The sequence below is a fragment of the Syngnathus acus genome, chromosome 4 (genome assembly GCF_901709675.1).
Source record: "Syngnathus acus chromosome 4, fSynAcu1.2, whole genome shotgun sequence".
NCBI classification, from domain to species: domain Eukaryota; kingdom Metazoa; phylum Chordata; class Actinopteri; order Syngnathiformes; family Syngnathidae; genus Syngnathus; species Syngnathus acus.
This window is the reverse complement of record NC_051090.1, coordinates 2,058,128-2,078,178: the sequence shown is the minus strand read 5'-3', so window position 1 is coordinate 2,078,178 and position 20,051 is coordinate 2,058,128. Positions and strand designations below refer to the sequence as shown.

Below are 20,051 nucleotides of genomic sequence, written 5' to 3'. Positions count from 1 at the left end.
AAACGCTGCACTGAATTACAACCATTGTGCATCTCACGTCCTTAACATATTCAAAACCGTATGAAAATATTCAACATTTATACATCAAATACAAAAATGCCTTTAAACAAGCCGTGGCTTCAGATTTCGATTTACCTTCCCACATTTTGCTCAAAGTACAAAATTGTCTGCACTCCCCAACCCATGTTGTAAACTTTAATACACTGTTAATGAAGTACGAGCGGGTTAAGGTGGCTCACACGTTTGTGTGAATAAAGATTTTTAGAATTATTTGCTGAACGTGAAAGCCCCTCCTGACTGACAGTTTGCAAAGAAGACATGGACTTCAATTTGGCTGTTGAAGGTTAGTTGTGTCCAACACACGATACATTCAAACTTGATCTTTTCGGATTGCAAAATGCACAAGATGATCAAATAAAAATAAAAAATATGGCTTTGAGTACTGGACATTATAAATTGATTTTATGTATTTCAGTGAGGACACATGTTCTGGATTTTGAGACAGGTGTGGAAACTGAAGCCAATAAAAGTTTTATCAAAAAAAAAAAAAAGAAGCATGAACAAAGTACCATTCTAAAACTACTTCTTGCACATTTTGGTCCAATAACAATTCCCAGCATTATCAAACGACTTGGTACCACTGCGGATTTATTTAAAAATATAAACATTTATAAAAAAATAAAACAAAATAACATCCAGTCAATAAGCACATCGGAAGGGTACAAAACGTTAAGCCTTGGCTCTTCCAAACCTTTGAGAACTTCCCTCCTTTCCATTTAACGACGCACCGTGCTTTACAATTGTAATAAATACGACCGACGGGTCCACCAAACAAATATGGAGAGTAGAAAATTCAAGTAAAATGTGCCACTTTTTCCACTTCCTTCAGTGCAGGTTGAGCTGTCACTTTTTGGCATGTGCTTTTTCTGCCGTCTCCTTCTCAGCCGATTGTCCGACTTGAGTAGAACTTGACGTGTCTTCTTCCTGGCTGTGAAGGAGGTCCACCTGCTGCTGCGGCTGAGATGATGAAGTGACGACGGCGGGCTCCTGTTGGTCCTCCTCCCCGTCCGAACACGGCTCCCACTCGTCCTGTTCCTCGCTTTCCGTGGAGCCCTGCACGGCGATCTGGGGCACGAGGGTGAACCTCCTCACCGTGGGCACCTGCAGCTCCACCTCCTCGCTGTTTCGCGACCCGGCCCCGGCCAGCCAAGTGGTCCTGTGTTGCGGCGGCTGTTTCTGCGTTTGTTCGACCCCCGCCGGGCCGGCCGAGACGCTCGGCTTCTCCTCGGGTTCGTCAAAGCTCACCTCCTGCACGGCCTCCTGCTTTTTAAAGGAGTCGCGGCGCTCGGAGAGGTTGAGCTTACGCATCACCACCAGTTGCTCCGATCGCTCCAGCCCCAAGTCCCACATCCTCTGGCCGCCCAAGTAGCCGCAGAGTCTGGAGTGGTCCACCCCCTGGTGCGAGGCGCTAAAGCCCCCCTCAGCTTCTGAGTCAACGAGCAGCTCCCCTTCGCTATAAAATGGCACTTCCAGGGTGTGCCTGCGGGGGGTGTATGACTTCTTATCGGCGTGGTACATTCCAGACAGCTTCTCAGCTGACTGGACCCTCTTGAGGAGGGGAGATCGAGGCGGCTCTGCACTGCGAGGCCGTACCATGTGTCGAACGATGGTGGGCGGTGACAGGGTTTTGCCGTGGAAGGGGTGAAGTGTTTTGGCGAAGCCCGGCAACGGTGAAGGCGAGCGCTGTGGAGAAAGCGGCTGCGCCGAGGAGGAGCAGGCGAGGGGCGAAGGCGGGATGTTGCTGGTTGACTTCCGGCGGCCCACCTTGGTGTAACGCTGCGTGTTGAGCTTGGAACCCAAACCGTGGAGGGAGCTGGGTCGTATATGCGCGGCAGGGGAGCTCGGAGAGCTGGAAGATGGAGACGTGCTCTGAGGGGAGTTATCTGGAAAGAAAACCCATGAAAATCATCAAAAAAATAAGCCAAGGCCAAATTTTGCATTTTTGAAATCTTACCAAAGGCCTGATGGTCGGGCGCAGGGCTTCGGCAGGGTGTGGAGGGGCCCGGAGAGAGGCTATGAGTCGGGGAACCTGGAAGACTCTCGCTGGAGGAAACGGAGTGGTGGAGACCTGACGAGAAGCTGCGACTACTGTGCATCACCGTGCTCTGCTTGGATAACTTCTTCAAGATGCTGCGTCTCCTGCGGGGGAAACCAGGAAAGGCTTTTAATCATCATTATATATTGTATTTTAATCCAAATTCACATTTTAATTACAAAATAAAATAATAATAATTAAAATATTTAAAAATATATATTTTCAAATTGTTACAGTACAAATAAAGACACACTCATTCTGCAAACCGAAGGTACCAAAAATTCTATGACAGCTTCCACCTCACCTATCATAGTTATCTCTTCTCCTGCTCCTCTTGCTGCGACGGGCCATTTTGCCTTTGTGTTTGGTCTTTCGTGCTGGACCAACTTTGATGGACGTGTTCTCAAGCGCTATAGTCTGGAGCGCCACCTTGCTGCCACTCTGAAATGACATAGCATGACAAATCTTGTCAAAATGTATCGAGATAAACGTGCCTTGGATGACAAAGTGTCCAACTATCTATCTGTCTCGTTATCTAAGGTGCATTCTACCTTCAGCAGTAGTTCCATCATCTCGGTGTGAACCAGGCCTTGGATGGACTCTCCGTTCACGTGAGTGACCAGATCACCGGTACGTAAACCTGCCTGGTAGGCCGGACTGCCCTCGTCCACGCTCTGTTAGAAACAAATGGTAGATCAATTTTAAATCCGCAGCTCTTCTCAGGGAGGTGGACGAGTCTTGAGGGCCACCCACCGACACCATGTGATGCACTGTGTAGACATCGCTGTCGCCCATGTAGACGCGGATGGCCTGCATTGTGAAGCCATACTTTTTGCCCGAAGTGTGAACGATGATGGGCGGTTTCAGGCTACCGGGACTGAGGGACAGGTCCCGGCTGGGGGAGGAGTCACGAGAGGAGGGGTTGGACGACAGGGACCTCGGGGAGATGGGACTGGGCTGGAGGCCGCCGGGAGAGTCGTCTGGAATTCAAAGATGATGTAAATCTGTGTCCTTGTTACACCACCGCCGTGTAGTTTACCTGTGGTGATGATTAGCGACAGAGCTGAAACGGAGGCGGATTTGGGAACTTTGCCTCCACACGGAAGCCTCTGTCTGTCTGGCGTCTCCAGTTGGTTACCGAAACGTCGTGGGCCAGCTGGCTCTTTGGGGGATGAGTGTTTGGCCCCCGTGCTGTTGCTGCGGATTCGGATCCTCCGAAGTTTGGAAACGACAACCTCGGCTGCGAGTAAGAGAAATGAGACTTGGTGAGAAAGTGAAGGTCTCAAGATGTTTGTTTGGAATTACCCTCATCATCTGTTGAGACAGCAAAGCGGGGCGTCATCTCCAGGCTGTGGGTGCTGCTCATCACCAGGGGACTGGTGCTCCTTTCAGACTGGGAGGAGTTGGGTGATGCCCGAGGGCAAAGGCTACAAAAAACAGAAAGATGTACTACTGAATTCAAAATGGTTTTAAACTCATACTTATTTCATCTTGAGTTAATAAAAAAAAAGAGAAAAAATATAATAATAAAAAATATAATAATGAATAATATCATAAGAAACAAAATATATCATATAAAAAATATAATAAAATAATAAAAAATCTAACAAATCAAAAAGACTTGTCAAAGCATAGGCTACAGCAGGGGTGGCCAACCAGTCAGAGACTAAGAGCCACATTTTTTACTGTGTCATCGCAAAGAGCCACATCATACACATGAGCACACATGAACACCCCCCCCCACACACACGCACGCACGCACGCACACACACACACACACACACACACACCCCTCTGCTCAGCCAAATTTATTGTGTGACATTATTATGTCACGCACCAACATGATAATGACAAATTGACTCCTACAGTACTAAAACCACAGACCAAAGACCACATTTTCAACAATGAACATTGTGTGCATTGTCTCACACAGACAAACTCTCAGTTCAACAAGATTCCACAAACAAAAACATAATAAGTTTTTTCACTTACTATGTGTGGCGGGACAGACCATTCGTTTTAGTTTGTCGTTTTCAGGAGACAAGATTTCAATAACGTCACTGAGGCATATTTTAACGAACTCCACTTCATTGTATGGCTTTTTAGCCCGTGCAATGTTCCAAGCCAGTTGAAACAATGCAAGTGTGACAGTCTCTGAGTGCTTCATAATTTTTTTGAAAAACTGTACCTATTTTTCTGCCTGACTTTTCAAAGTCTCCAAACTTGTGCTTGCGAAATTCAGTCCCTTTTGCGAAGTCCTTATCGATATTGGCATGAAGTGAGCTGAAGTGGCGCTGACCATTTGAAGCTTTTAAATGCGCCAATGACGTCCGACATATCAGGCAGAATGGTTTGCCATAGCGTTCAACAAACAACGACTTTAAGCTTTTCTGGACCTAATGGGCCCCCGTAGTCACAGTCGCCATTCATTAAAAAGCCAGCAAAACCAATCGCTCTGTTTGTCCCTCCTCCTTTGCGGGATTTCACCTCACGCGCATGCGCGTTTGACCAAAATACCATATTGAACTCAAGCGAAGCAAATACGCACGAAAAATAAACACAAATGTTGATATGAACGTAAAAGAGCCGCATGAAACCAGCCAAAGAGCCGCATGCGGCTCGCGAGCCGCGGGTTGGCCACCGCTGGGCTACAGCATTAAATATCCAAGATTGTGTCTACCTGGCCATGCGTCCGGGCAGTCTGGGCTCCAGGACGCCCTCTGCTGGACCTATCAAGGGACTAAGCCCTCCAGCATCGATGCGGTCTTCTTTCTCCTCACTGTGACTGCGATCAGATGAGAAGCTCAAATTGGACGGCGTAGCTAAATGTTCAGTGCTGCTGTAAACCTGGAAAAGCAGGCAACACAAATATATAAATGATTTTGTTGCTGAATAGTTTGTTCATCTCTCCAATGCTCTGGCTTCAGTACCTTGCTGAAACGATGCGACCAAGAGGAAAACTGCCTAATTTCCAGTGAAGACTCTTCATCGTTTGTTTCCTCATCCTCGTCCGACGCCATATGATGGTAGCGCTCGGAACGAGCTGAAAACAGATTCAAAATAAAATCCTGATATTCACACGGATTATCCTGAAGTGACAGGATTATTTTTATAGCATTACAAAAAGTATCATCTCAAAAGTGGTTTACTGTCAAAGTAGCTCGTATCATCTTCTGCGTCAAGCTGAGGGATGAATTCAGCCTTTTGTCGTAATAGTCCGTTCCAGTCCAAGCCCACGAAGAAGGCGTGCTGTTTGACCTCAGAGGCCCCGCCTACAGTCACGTATGAACATTTGTGTGGTTGAGCAAAAAAACATTCACAGCAGTCTTTTATGTAACGATGAGCAGTAAACTGAGGAGTACCGGTTCCTAGTCTTTCTAGGGGGCTTTGCTTCAGGAGATGGGTAATCATGTCTTGAGCGTCCATCGGTAAAGCATCGTCTCCTTCAGGCCAAATGATGTCATCTGGGGAAAAAAAAAAATACATTTCAAGTATTGTTTTCCCATTGTAGAAAAGCAAAAAACTTTTTTTTAAATTATAAATAAAAACACTGAATTGAAAAAAATAATACCGTAATTTTCGGACTATAAGTCGCACCGGAGTATAAGTCGCACCAGCCATAAAATGCCCAAAAAAGTGAAAAAAAACCCATATATATGTATATAAGTCGCTCCTGAGTATAAGTCGCCCCCCCCACCCAAACTATGAAAAAAACCGCGACTTATAGTCCGAAAATTACGGTACATAAAATGGAGAAAAGTAAATTTGATATTCTCACCGCTGACAACTTGGCCAAACAGCTCCTCTGGAGTGTCGCCAAAAAACGGAACACAGCCGACCAGAAATTCATAGAGGATGACCCCCATCGCCCACCAGTCTACCGGCTTCCCGTATCCCTGCCTGAGAATCACCTCCGGGGCAATGTACTCGGGAGTACCACACACCTGCACAAGCCAAATATTTAGCGCTTTTTTTTTTAAAAGCTGTTTCATATCTGACAGTCTCACCTGTTTATCAACAAACTCTCTTGTATCTTTCTCCATGTGACCCTCATATAGGTTGGTGGTCATGTTCATCAGGCCGATTTTTGATAGGCCAAAATCTGTTAATTTGATGTGGCCCATGGATGTGATCAGCAAACTGTTAGGAAGGAAAATTATTTATTGATATGGTGACTGGTCATAACCTGTTCCAATTTTCTTCTCACTTGTCAGGTTTGAGGTCTCGGTGGACTATGCCGTAATTGTGAAGATACTCCAGGGCCAGGACGGTTTCGGCAAAATACATCCTGGTCATTTCCACAGGTAGCGGACCCATGTTCTTCAGCAAGTTGGCGCAATCACCACCTTCAAAAAAAATCATTCAAATATATACTTGATAGTCTGCATCTTAAACTATCATCTGTCTTACCCTCCACATACTCCATGACCATGCAGAGGTGGCGTCTGGTCTCGAAAGAACAGAACATGGACACCACAAAGGGGTTCTCCGCAAACGTCAAGATGTCTCTCTCCACGAACGCCTGCTGAATCTGGTTCCTCAAGACGAGGTTTTGCCGATTGATTTTTTTCATGGCAAAACGCTGACGGGTTTCCTTGTGGCGGACCAAATAAACAGCCCTGGCAAAACACAACATGTTTTTTCACATTAGGCTTTTCCCACCACAACGACGACACCGCTTCTTTGATTTTACACTGACTTGAGAAGAATTGTGCATTATATTTTTACATCATCCACTCCCACAAGATCTTTAAGGGAATAAACAGGAAATGTCCACTCACCCGTAAGCCCCATTACTGATGAGTTTAATAGTCTCAAAATCACTCTCAAGAGGTTTGCGTCGGGTTGGGGTCACTGCCTGTGGAGTTTTAGTCTGCAGGAAAAGCAGAAAAATGAGCTTTAGTTTTCCCACGTCTAACATATTGGAATGCAAAATTAACCTGTGAGGTCACAAAATTGCCAATATAACAACTTAACATTTAGGCTGCAAAATTGTAAAAACAATTCATAGTATAATAATAAAAAAATAAATAAATAAAGACTCAGGATGAAATGTCACCTCCACATCGGGCTCAACAGACACAGAGGGACCGCAATCATACTGCACCATGTCTAAAAAAAAAAAAAAAGAAATTGGAAAATTAAGGCAAATACTTGTGATGTCTTTCAGGCCCACGTTGTATCAATTATTTAAGAAAATGCCCACCATGATTTTCTTATTGCCATAGCAACACTCACACGTTTTTATTGAACTATTCACACGTTATTAAAGTCGCCGCTGGAGACGATACCTAGAAAGCTTCCAATCAAAGCAAAAAGTGAAACCGAGGACACCTTGCTCTGCCCATTAATGAGGTTGCAGGAAAGAAATTCTTTACCCTCTAAAGGATTTCGCGTCAAACCCAGCTGGCTGATGATATATCGAGGGATGTCCGATTTGATTCCCTGGCCGACTTTGGCGTGACCTTCTGCTGCCTCCAGCAAATGGTAAAACTCTTCCGGATCAAACTCCTGCAAAAAGAAGAACCAAATGTAAATGTGATTGATGTTCAATTTCAGAGATTACTGAGAGATTTTCAATGACAAAAAATCTGTTTACCAGACACTCGAGGAGGCGAGCCGGTCTGGAGATTATGATGAGGATTTTCCTAACCAGATGGATGATGACAGTCACCTCCTCACTTTCCGAACGTTCGTAGGCCTGGAAAGCAACAGGGGAGCGGCGACGGCAAAATGTCAAGTTTATTTATATAGTGAATGATGAAACGAGACCAAAAACACTTCATAGAAATTCAATCATTTTAATTCATGTGAATAATCAAAATGATTAAACTCATATAAAATATTTCCTCCTCCTTCAATTTATAGACAATCTTCAGAAACACCCAAAAATGAATAACCTGGTTATGGAGAAAAAAAGTCTGAAAATAATAAAGTGTCTTCTGAATTATATTACATCTCACCTCATGAAGCAGCTTTTCCAACTTCTCCTGCAGTTCAGCAAAGTAGCGAGATGTAACCAGACCTTTCTGGGACTTCTCCAAACAGTCACGGACCAACTCGACCAACTGGTGCTGGATGAAACCCAACACCCCATCGGCCAACGGGAGGGAGCTGTCTGGAGAACAGTGGGTAACAATTTCCAACAATCTCTCCTCCATCTGGGCTGTGGCCTACAGGAAAGAAAATTCACCCAAAAAATCATTTTAACTCATTCAGTGCCATTGACGATTATAGACGTCAACGATATTAACCGAGTTGTCATAATGTGATTTGTTTATGTTGAATAATTTAACTAATGAATTGATGATTGTGTATAATAACAGCCATTTAAGATGGGGAAAAAATTCATTACCTTTTCTGCTCAAATATATATAAATAATATATATTTTTCGAGCTCACCTTTGGAAAGCGTTCTCTGTAAACATGGTTCATCATGACTATCTCATTGTCAAAGGAGACACTTGATCGCCCAGGGCTGTAAACATGGAAGAAAATATTGGATTGGTACAGTGAAAGAGCTCAAGAGACGCATTGAACTTCAACAACAATATAAAATTGCTTTGAACTATAACACTTGCCAAGAACAAAGTCGGCAAAACAAGTTTGTGTCGAGACGTGTTGTCTTTTTAATTCAAGTCGAGACGTGAAGGACATTATTGGGATTTCCCAAGCATCAAAATGAAAGTAGCTTGCTTTATATTTCGTGACATTGACCTCTCATCGACTACATCACCGTCGGGATTATGTAAGAAGAGCCAGCAGCGTCCGTGCCAAACTCCCTTCGACTGGCCTGGAGTCTATTCACTTTTATCAAACTAAACATTCTAATCTAATCCAATATTTTAACACATGACTTGAGGTCAGCGTGTAGTGATTCATTAACTGCCAAAAGCCGCATTTTCAAGCTGTTTGAGCGAATTTCACAGTCAGGTTTTGATGCATCTGTTCTGCATGTGTTTATATTTTAAGCCAAACAGTGAATCACTACCGGCAGCGGATGTATGAAAAAGCTGCCCCCATTTTAAAGCTGGTAAAAAGGCTTAAACAGAAAAGATGCGAGGTAAACGTGCTCCTTTTTGTTGTCGCGAAAGCCGTCGCAGACAGATGCCCAGCACGCTCCTCCCCCAATCCTAAACCACCCCCGCCTGCCCGCCATCGACTACAGTTCAGCAGCGGGATCCCTGCGGCACTCTGCAAGGCAGCACGCCTACGCATGGCACACCGAGGTGCCAGAATACAAGAGCATTCAGGCATCATACAAACACTGCAATGCTGCGCCAACACACAAAAATGGGCAAAAAACTTCACTTCAATTATTCTTAATAATGAAATTCAAGTACCGTAATTTTCGGACTATAAGTCGCGGTTTTTTTTCATAGTTTGGGTGGGGGTGCGACTTATACTCAGGAACGATTTATATACATATATATGTTTTTTTTTCACTTTTTTGGGCATTTTATGGCTGGTGCGACTTATACTCCGGTGCGACTTATAGTCCGAAAATTACGGTATATGGAAAGTGTTTTTTTACGTGTACATTTTGGCGCCAACCTTATTTTGCTATCTTGAGCGCGGCAGAAGTAATTAAGTGAATTATCATTATAAAAGAAGAAAGATCTTAAGTATACACGATGAGCAATATTTTTGTGGACAGTTGGTGAGGTGAGCTTGCTTGAAAGGCAAAGATTTATAATCTCACAATCCAGCCATTGCCAAACCTCGGGCTGATACAGGCAACAAGAAATAAATGACTCACCAGGATGAGATACAGGTCATGTTTTAGAGAGACAGTGACTCGTCCAATACAATTGGACATTTTTCACGAAACAACAACAGAAGATTTGTACTTCCAAATCAAAGTTTCTCTTGCATCTGAGAAATATAAAATGGTTTGAGGCATGCCTACAACATGCTTGTACATGTTTACTTGTTCTGGTTTGTCCGTCGTGGATGTGGGAGCCAATGTGCGCTTGTGTATTTGATCAACAAAGAGTTGAGAAGCAACAATCTGGCTCATCTGGTTGTACAATCGTGTAGTAGCACCAAGCCCTTGCATTCACACACTCTGTTAGTAATTAGACTACACAGATTTGATCGTCCAGATCAGATCAACTGATATTTTTATGTATTATGCAATTTTTGTTATTTATTTTAATTGTTTATTATTTCATATTATTTTTCATTATTTTAAATATACACGGTCCCTTTTTAAACAAACAAATAAAAAGTTATATTTTGCTTCATCTTGTGATCGGATTATCTTTTTTCTTTTTTCGATCGGCGATCGGTAATTTCGATGGCTGGCTACCTCAGACTCCGAGAGCGAGGACGCATGACGGTCGTGGGGCGGCCATCCTCGTCGGTTATACTGTCGGTGCTGCGGAAGTGTTTGAAAAGGAAGTGCAGCTCATCTTGGGTAGGCTGGTAGGGAAGCTGATGAAGGCGCTCCTGGGAGGATGACGAAGACTGCGGCGGACACAAGAGAGCTCAAATGAATCTCATGGAAAAATGAGAATACTGTTAATGTTGTGTCAAAGACTTCAGTGCCAATTTTGTCTGAGCAAGGAAATGCACTGAAAACCACAAGCATGTGTTCAGACAAGTTAGGCTAACATCAAGTTAAAACAATATTGCGGGGAACTCCAAATGGCAGATAATCCCACTGGATAGGAACGTCATGGAAAATGGAGTCAAGTCTCTTTCTAAATCCACATTATAAAGAGACTCACTGATTATTGTCCACACTGACCTTTAGGTCTGTGCCCGGGTCCCATCCTTATTATAGAAGCACATGTTAGGGATGCACAGACTGTGAAATCATCCAGATAAAACAATTAAGGCCTTATCCTGACTTGTCATCATTCAAATGCCACCCAAAAAAAATTCTCATATTTAATTTGCTTTAAAATCTCAGTGTCACAATTGTTTAAAACTTGTTTTATATATCTATTTTACTATATTTTTTAAATGTATATTTTATTATTTATTCCACTTATTAGTATTTTAGTTTACTGTGTTTTATATTTTATTAGAATTTTTTTTCCAATTATTTTTCTTTGAGTCTACTGTGTTAACCATGTTGTAAGAAACACACCACACTCAATTTCATTCACATGCACAAAGTGTACATTCCACACAAATTGTGCCTATTACCTCTTAACTGTGTTCAACATATTCTCTCAATGACTCATTGAAGCAGATGACGCTAGAAAACAATTAGCTGCTTATCAACTCGGCATTTGCCGTCCCTAGCGGCATAAACCGACGCGTCATTGGGTGGGAGGAAATCAACTGACATCTTTTGTGGGTTACTTACGGAAACGGTTGAGCTCGGCGGGTTGGTTCCATAACCTGACGAGGGGAGCGATGCCAGAGACCATCGACGGCCCTCAGCTCTGAAACGGCACATCAAGCAGTCTTTAGCATTTCATAGGGGAAACGCTAGTTTGTGTCATTTCCTGTCACATATTGCATGACATAGGTTGCATGTTATATCACATTTTTATTTAATATTGATAATGTGCTGGTCGGTGAATAAAAAAATTAGAGACTGGCTACCCCACAAGAAAAATAAGGTACCTGTCGGCACGAGCCAAGTGACTGAGAGGAAAGCAGAGGAAAGAAGGGAAGAAGAAGAAAAAAAAAAGTTTTAGTGAGACTGCAGACCAATGCAAATGATCCTGTGACCTCTGGCATTCAGCTGAGGAATTCATCTTGACAATGTTGCCATCCTTGCCACTTTGCATTTGTCCACATACTAAAATTCTTCTCAGGAAGCACTTTATGTAACAGGAACAAATTGCCATGGCAAAAAAAATAAAAAATAAAACATAGCTCAAAGATTGTCTTTCTGCTCTAGTTTGGTTTAACGACAAGAGTGGAAAGAGGAAAGACAAGACAAAATAAGGGTCACAATATTTGACTTGTACACTAACTCGCCATGCAACACAACAGAAAATAACATTACAGGTTTACGCAAAATAAAGTACGTAATTTTCGGACTATAAGTCGCACCGGAGTATAAGTCGCACCAGCCATAAAATGCCCAAAAAAGTGAAAAAAAAACATATATATGTATATAAGTCGCTCCTGAGTATAAGTCGCCCCCCCACCCAAACTATGAAAAAAACCGCGACTTATAGTCCGAAAATTACGGTATATATTTGTCCCATTCCTATCAAAGGCCAACACTTGATTTGATGTTTTGGTTGAAGTCAACTGGTTTGAAATTGACTGATCTTAAAACTCCTCCGGTGCCATCCCACTTTTAGCTTCACTTGTAGGCTACACATGCTTGTAAGGGGAAGCATGTTGCCATAGGAACTGGCTTGAATGCTGTGCGAGTGACTTTCCAACGGCAACACATTTCTCCTCGCCTGGAAGATGTGGCAGATGGGAAGGTACTGCGTGCTCGAGGATACATGGCCACCCTCCATCACTTTGCAGACACCGAGAGACAAAAAGTGTCATGACACTTATTGTAATTTTGAAATTTGAGAAAAAACATTTTTTTTTTTAGTGTTCTCTTTAAAAATATGCAGCCTTGCAGTAGGCAAAGAATGCGTTAACCGTGGACAAAAAAAAAATCTAAAAATTATAATAAATTAAATTATAATTCTATTTTTTACAGTTCAATGCACCAATCAAAATTGCTTAAAGCCATGAAGCAGATATTTACGACTTCACATAAGCAGTGCGGACATACCTTCGGGCAAACGGAAAGTTGACGCAGGCACCGGTCGCCACATTTCGAGGGCTGTCCAGCGGGCTGCTCGCTGCTAAACGAAGAAAGATTTCAACTTATTTGCACCTTTATTAATAAGCCCACAAGGAGGAACCATGAAAGGAAATCTAAAGATACCGCAAATGACCACATGGTGGTTTTTTTATGAGATGACTTCATGTTTATGTACAGAGCCTCAAATCGCTACGGCAACAAGCTCCTCGGAATGATACGCTCCAACTTTGCCAAACATTCCAGCAGCAATTTAAGAATAGCTGTAATTTGGCTTTCCGACACAGCAGACTGAGCGTTGAGCATCATTTGGAGTCTGCGAGATGGAGGCGATTAGAAAGTGATTGCGCTCTGTCGTGAGATAATCCTCAAGAGATTGCACATCGGCACACCGCTGGCACGAGGAAGCCTCGACTCGCCAGCCGGACTTTATAGCGAGTGCAGCTGCTTCGCTGCGTTGAGCAGAATGTCAACAATATCGTTGACTCAGAAACCAGCCGCCCCAAAATTATCGTCATACTCCAAACGAACCACCGCTCAACCGTGTTTTTCCGTTACGGGAATGTAATTACGATGATTTTCAAAATGCTACGGTCCAACGTCTGGGCACGGCTAAAATTGTACGTACGTTTCGGGATTAAGAAAACACAAAGCTGCTATACATGTCGATATATGAAAATTGAGAAAATGAAAAATGAATGAATTCTTGGACATTGCATTTATCCTCGTGAGGACACACGTTGGGAAGCCATTGGGGGATCCAATGTAACATATCGCAAGACAAGACCTCGGTCACCTTTAAGAAAGGAAACAAGATCTTTCGCGGGCGGGGTGAAACGGGAGCCCGTGCTCGTTTCTAGAGTGTGTATCAAAATGGACTTGAATAGTTTGGCTGCCAACGTGTTGAGCAGCGGAGATCAGTCATGGAACCCTTCTGAGCTCAAATTACGAAAAATGGAATCGGGCTGGTTCAGCAACAAAGCACCTGCTGCCGCCGACACATCGAATCCTTCTGTGATTGGTCGCTTGCTGTTGCTTACAGATAAATAGTCTTAAAAAAAATACAACTTACCTGTATGGACCGAGAGGGGGGAGAGGGGTCGGGACAAAGTGGGTGATGGCGTTCCGACACAGAGACTCTTCCTGTTGTTGTTGCGACAGCTGCAGCACAAACAAATGAACGGTTACGTTGATCACAAAGAAGAATGACCGTAAAACAACTTACACGTGTTTGAAATTGTGGACAGCCCGTACAATATCGAGACGCTCCATGTAAAAAGACAACCTTGCGTACCGCTGAAAGCTTTGTGTCATCATGTCGGCCTTGGTTTTCTGCCAATAGGATTCTTATGCAACGTTATGTGTTAACTTTATACAGCTGTAGTATAAAAGATGAATGACACCGCATGGATTAACAAGATCTGACCTCGGAAGTAGCCGCAATCCACTAAGCTCTGGTCTTTGGCAGGACACCCAGTTAGTCGTAATAACATCAAATAACATTTTAACCAGATGTGGAATGGTGGATGATGATGATGTTTTTTATCATCAATTTAAATGGAAATAGCTTTTTATGTAGATACAATGTGACCATATTTCTGGTGCACCGCTTTTGAGTTTATACCATCAGACAATCTAACACTTCCCAGTTTCCAAGAACTTGGGGGGATTTTTCTTTTTTTTTAAGTGTCATCCACCAGAGATTTAAACCAACCCATGAGATTATTTCACCCTTGGAGCAGATCCGCTTGGGCTGGAGGCACGTTTATATAACTTTAATCTGCAGGCAGATTCATAACACACTACTACTATGGCCTTAGAGAGTAGGAGGGAGATCTAATGAGAGCCAAAATACAAAGAACCTCCTGTCAACAGACTCAAGGCTGATGGGAGTGGGTGGGTTGCAACGATAGCAGCAGGCCCATCTTGAATTGCAGATGTCCAAGACTGATTTGTGTGTCTGTTTTACAGGGTGGGAATGATATAATCCCCCAGGCCTAAAAGGAAGGGGGCCAACTTGGACCATAAACGTCACCAGGAGCAGATGTTTCACTGGGATGAACAATATTGTGGTGCAGCAAGACTTGAAACTGATGAAATACAGTCACCACAAAATAGTTTAAAAAAAAAAGTTGGTTTTTCATACATTCATTTTGAGACCACACTTAAAATAATGCACTTCAGCCTGACATTGACTTTTAACGATCTGGAAACTTGGCCCAATAATAATCCTATGACTCCCACAAAACTGTACTATATATTTTTTTAAATTGTCGGTAAACAAAGTGCTGTACTGTCAAACACACACAATGACTAGATCGTTATTAAGGGCAGGAGATTTTGAGTTGTATGGGTTTTTAACACGAAACAATACAATAACAAACAATAGAGTAGCAGTCACTATTGTAGACAACCCGCATCGTTTTTGTTTATATTGCCCGACTGCAGCCTACCTTTTAGTCGGCCTTAATTTGGCTTGACGTATTGTTGAGCTGTTGCAACGTTAAACCAACGAAGTGTCAAATTGTTATGCAAGTCAAATTTTACAGCGCATTAGTAAAAAAAAAAAAAAAAAAAAAAAAAAAAAAGCTCCATCCCAGACAAAAGCTCACGTCCCCCCCAAATGAAACGTAGGATTAACGTTCGAGCATTTTGCTCAGCATTTAATTCATATCAAGGCACAGGCAATAAATAACCAATCATAAAAATAATACTTTTTGACGTAGCTCTTCAAAACAATCAAGATCACAGCCAACTAGCCGAGTGTAAAACTATTTTAGAGTTTCAATTGTAAATTCCCAACTCTAGTGAACTAACCTTTTTGAGCGCTTTAGCAAGGCGTCAGGAACAAAATGGGACTTGTTCTGGCCCGGCTGACTTGGGTCCGACATACTAGATGATTCTTTTTCATAACCTTCAAAGTTTTTGTCAGAATCGGAGGTCCTCTTGTGCTCTCACGATCATCGTCTTTCTCTTTCAGCAGCTCCAGTCCTTTTGTATTCAATGCCGATGACGTCTACCGCGTGCAGTATGATTCAAAGGGAGTTCGACGATCCTTCCATGTTCTGCTTCGCTGTCGGACTGCAATAGTGTTTCCGAAATATTAAACCTTTGACGGTGGATTTGCTGGACAACGCAGACCACCGTGCAGAAGGCTGATTGTGTGTATTCCGTGTGTGTGTGTGTGAGTAACCTGGAGTCTGGTGTTGCGTTCAAGTGCTGCTCGGTTACTCGGGCTCCGACTGCTGCTACAATATTTGATAGCATAACAAATGACTGACGTCAAGCGCTTTTGTATTTTGGCGAACTAACTTCACGGTCAAAATTAAAACGATTTCAGACACAGCAGAAAGTAAACATAGATGAATATGTGATGTAATCTTTAAAAGTATGTCTTAGAAAAGGGTGGTAGTCGAAAATATACTTGTCCGTCTCGGGGGAGGTGACCTCGCGAAAAGCGAAACCCTACTCCCGCCCTAAAATTGTTTACGATCGTTTATTTGGGCTGATTTGAACGTAATCGCGATTTAATATGGTATTTCTTTTTTTACAAAGTCATCTTCCAATATTTTTATTTAACAAACACAAGCAATGAATTAATCTGGATTAAAATAAATATTAGATTCATTATACGTAAATATTTTGGTTTTATAGGTTTATGCGAAAAATGACAAATTAAAGACTGTATCTACTTCAATTTAAAAAAAAAAAGTGTGGTTCTATAGTCAGTGGAAGTGAAACTTTAACTGTAAACCACAATGACATTTTCATTTGCTGGGAGAAAAACTATGCACTATTTGAGTCCTTGGTTCAGTAATTATTTCCACGTGGGTGTGCATTGAGTGAGATGCATATGCAAATGACTGAGATAAATAGAATGCAAACATGACACTGGGGAACAGAATTTTTGTTGCGTTAGGGCTCACAGCTTATGTGTGTGGTTGTGGGTGCGTGCGTGTGAATAAGCTTTGAAAATAAAAGAGCATAAATGAAACTTAACAGTATGTCAATGATTACAAAGTTAAAAGAAAAGCCAGCTTTAATTCCGACTATGGTGGCTCTCTATTAGCAGATAATGATATTACTGACCTATTGGGAGCTGTGCACACCTCACTGTCTCAATTGTGACTGCACAATCAAGTTGCTGAGTGCACTGATCACCAGTCAATTACAGAGTCCATAGTACAAACAACACACATTCACAGCTATGGACAATCCGGAGTCGCCTGTAAACCTAACATGGATATCGAGAAAATCCGCGTCAGCACGGAGAGAACATGACAACTCAAGTGCGAGGCAAACGTGCAAACCGATAAAACACCGCGATGCCAAGTGATGGAATGTGATAGGAAATTCATCTAACAGGGGCTTTTCCCACATTCAAATTTGACAAGAGAAAATGTAAATAGCAAAGCACAGCAGGTTGGATGTGATTTGGAGGATCAACAACAAATGAGCAATCTGAAATGACTCATAAGATGATGCAAAACTGCCTTAAAAAAATCGATATGGCTCATAATGTGGCGAGATTGTCAAGCGTTGCTCTCCTATCCAGAAACATGTTGGATGCAAACGTCTGTTTGCGGTGTTGCCTTCCTCCAGAGCACCCATCATGGTTGCCAAGCAACCCGCAGACTTAGACACAACTAATAACGGATGGAGCTTAACTGGTAAAAGAGGAGCTTCTTAAAATGCAAAGACAACTGCGTTTTTAGGTGCTTTGGAGTTCATGTTAAATCATTGAGGGTGGAAAATCGACACTTTTTAGACTAAGGCTTGTCATGAATTCAATCTGTGACATGGTCAAACTTACCTCCAGGGGTGAAGGGTTTGCAAAGGGCTGCAAGGGCTGCAGGGGCTGCATGGACTCAGAAGAGTGGGACTCTGATAGGTGGGTGATAAACTGAAAGGCAAGAAAATGGTGCACAGATATTAGTATACTGTAGTTACAATTACATATTGTGCCGATCCATGCATGTGGTGCATGCAGCAGACACCAAAAAGCAAACTCCCTCCCTCCCCCATTGCATCTTCACCAATAATTAGGCCGTTTCCCACACACTTGCTTAAAGTTAATAAGTCGCTCCAACAAAACTCAATGCAGCTCTGCTTACCTTTTGTTTCTTTTTCAAATCTGCTGTCTTTTGTTTTCCCACGAGTGTCCCAATCCATTGCTACGGCAACGCACCCAGCACAAAGTGTCATCGACCAAAGCTTGAGCAAGCATCTGATGCAAACTTTGATGCTGTAACATTTCCTTTATGACATTCAACTGGCATCACACCACACATCCCATCATTTGTTTTTTTTGCCTTGAAATATGCCAGCTCAGCCAGCCAGCGGCAGGCATCACCCTGACACTGACCCCGCTGCTGCTTTCCTAACGATTTGCCCAGCAATGTGCTTTGGGCTCTCCAGTGCAGCTATTGATGAACATGTTCTCCTAGTAATTCACAGAGGATGTTGAGACTTGCAAAGACTTAATTGTTATTCTATAGGCTGAGCTATAATGACAGACCTCATTGCGCTGTGCAGTGATGTTCATTTCTTTGAGGAAGCTTAACTCGTGACGGCAGTGTCACAAGTTCTGGCCATTTCTCAACTCAAGGTTGGTGCCAGAAAAGGTGCACGCAAAACGATTGCATATTGAAACTTCTGCATGTTTTGTTGGTCATCTGGGATCATCCAAACGCTCCCTAACGCTCTTAAAAACATGGCGCATGCTCAGCTGAGATCATTCCTGCGCTCCTACGTCTTATGGATCAGCATCTAGTAGGCAGCAGGTACCCCCAAACATCCCCCGCTCCCCAACCCCCACTCACTTCCCAATAAATAGAGGCTATAATGGGGGGGAGGGGGGCTTTGTTTTGAGATGATGTGTGATTCATGCAGGAATGCAAGAGTGAGAAAACAATGCACAGGAATGTGGGATAATGACAAACACAATGGTGGAAAATTTCACATTTCCAAAATTTAGGTTGGAGTACTAAAAGAGTATATGACTATTACTAAAAATCCACAATCCTTCTCTTTCAAAACTCCCATAAAATGCAAATCCAACATATCAGCTTAATATGTACGTACAGTGGAAGCCTTTGTTTTCATTTCATTTGATGACGTCATTTGTGATTCCTGAGCTTTTAGTTTTCCTGGATTCATTTTGTATTTTCACTTGATTTTATGCATATACTATAATATACACAATATTCGAAGCGAGTTTGTATTATTATTGTAGCTCCACTTTTGTGTGACTTCCACAAAACATTTGCAAAACAATATTTCCGTCTGCAACTTTTGCAAGGCTGGAAAAAAAAAAGGTTACTTACTCCAGAGTCAAAGAGGGGATCTTGAGTTTATCCCGTCTGGACTTCATGTTTGCCGGACACGCCGCAAGAGGCGGCTCCTCTCCTCTCCTCTCCTCTCCTCTCCTCTCCTCTCCTCTCCTCTCCTCTCCTCTCCTCTGCTCTTCTCTCTCAGGGCAGTGCGGCACGACGCGCGCTCTCTGCCGCCGGAATCAAGTTCCGAACACTCATCGCAACATTCTCCGCAGGTCTAAATATAGTCACTTAGACAACAGTGTTGTTCATCCACCCAAGCTCAAGAGTAATTCCTCTCGTTTGTGTGTGCAGGAAGCAACGGAGAATGTGTTGCTTGCAACTCAAGCAGCAGAGAGTGAGAGACGGGTCAGCGTTCACCTCCATGTGACTGGTGGGAGGGCAACAGGGGGGAGGGGGGAAGAAGGGGGGAGGAATGAGTGAGCTTCGCAGTCTATTGGCGGAGACTAAATCAATTTGGGCGGTGGGTGTCAGTCACAAGTGGGAAAAAAGCCCTTGGATGCAATGATGTAATTTGCAGCTGGCTGTGCTTTCTGCAGACGTTCAGCAGATATCGGAATTGTGATGATCAACTAATACATCTCAATCTATAAAGTTGGAGTATTTGTGTGCATATTAAATGTTAGGGTTCCTAAAAGGTTGCAAACTTTTTTTGACTATCTCAAAGAATATTCAAACATGGGAAAATTTTGAAGGCAAGAAAAACAATGTTTGCAATCATTCAAACTGTTTGCAACATTCAACAAACCCTGATAAAAAAAAAAAAAAAAATCGCATCATATGCAACTTTCGCTGCTCAGTGAGCTACAGGCTTAAGAGTTTTTTTTCCATGTTCACCATCACCACTAGGATTGACATTGGTGAAGTGGAGGGAGGAACAACA

General features: G+C 42.8%; 1 protein-coding gene across 6 annotated transcripts; it reads right to left on the bottom strand.

The window, feature by feature from the left end:
• Positions 1-526: 526 nt before the first annotated feature.
• mast3b (microtubule associated serine/threonine kinase 3b) lies at positions 527-19,531 on the bottom strand. Of its 6 annotated transcripts, XM_037250394.1 has the most exons (29): positions 19,292-19,531; positions 19,160-19,251; positions 17,647-17,736; positions 13,906-13,994; positions 12,804-12,876; positions 11,678-11,698; positions 11,415-11,493; positions 10,407-10,564; positions 8,498-8,573; positions 8,059-8,268; positions 7,695-7,796; positions 7,474-7,606; positions 7,155-7,207; positions 6,877-6,968; positions 6,506-6,714; positions 6,303-6,441; positions 6,103-6,235; positions 5,874-6,039; positions 5,458-5,559; positions 5,245-5,367; positions 5,026-5,138; positions 4,776-4,942; positions 3,401-3,522; positions 3,135-3,335; positions 2,849-3,075; positions 2,647-2,769; positions 2,400-2,536; positions 2,015-2,199; positions 527-1,943 (listed from the first exon to the last, which is right to left on the bottom strand). In XM_037250394.1, exons 2-29 carry the CDS (start codon positions 19,204-19,206, stop codon positions 904-906), a joined length of 4,410 nt encoding a protein of 1,469 aa, XP_037106289.1. In that variant the 5' UTR covers positions 19,207-19,251; positions 19,292-19,531; the 3' UTR covers positions 527-903. The 6 variants fall into 6 exon arrangements, with proteins under 6 accessions (XP_037106289.1, XP_037106290.1, XP_037106291.1 ...); XM_037250395.1 differs by lacking the exon at positions 19,292-19,531 and having other exon boundaries at positions 12,804-12,873; positions 19,160-19,270; XM_037250396.1 differs by lacking the exons at positions 11,678-11,698; positions 19,292-19,531 and having other exon boundaries at positions 19,160-19,270.
• Positions 19,532-20,051: the final 520 nt, after the last annotated feature.

Bases quoted from the DNA above. Each gene is read 5' to 3' on its own strand.
- mast3b (XM_037250394.1), bottom strand. From the start codon at position 19,206: ATGAAGTCCAGACGGGATAAACTCAAGATCCCCTCTTTGACTCTGGA. The intron at 7,797-8,058 runs GTGAGATGTAAT...GTTGCTTTCCAG, and splicing joins TGGAAAAGCTGCTTCATGAG to GCCTACGAACGTTCGGAAAG. The intron at 3,076-3,134 runs GTAAACTACACG...TTTGAATTCCAG, and splicing joins GTCGCTAATCATCACCACAG to ACGACTCTCCCGGCGGCCTC.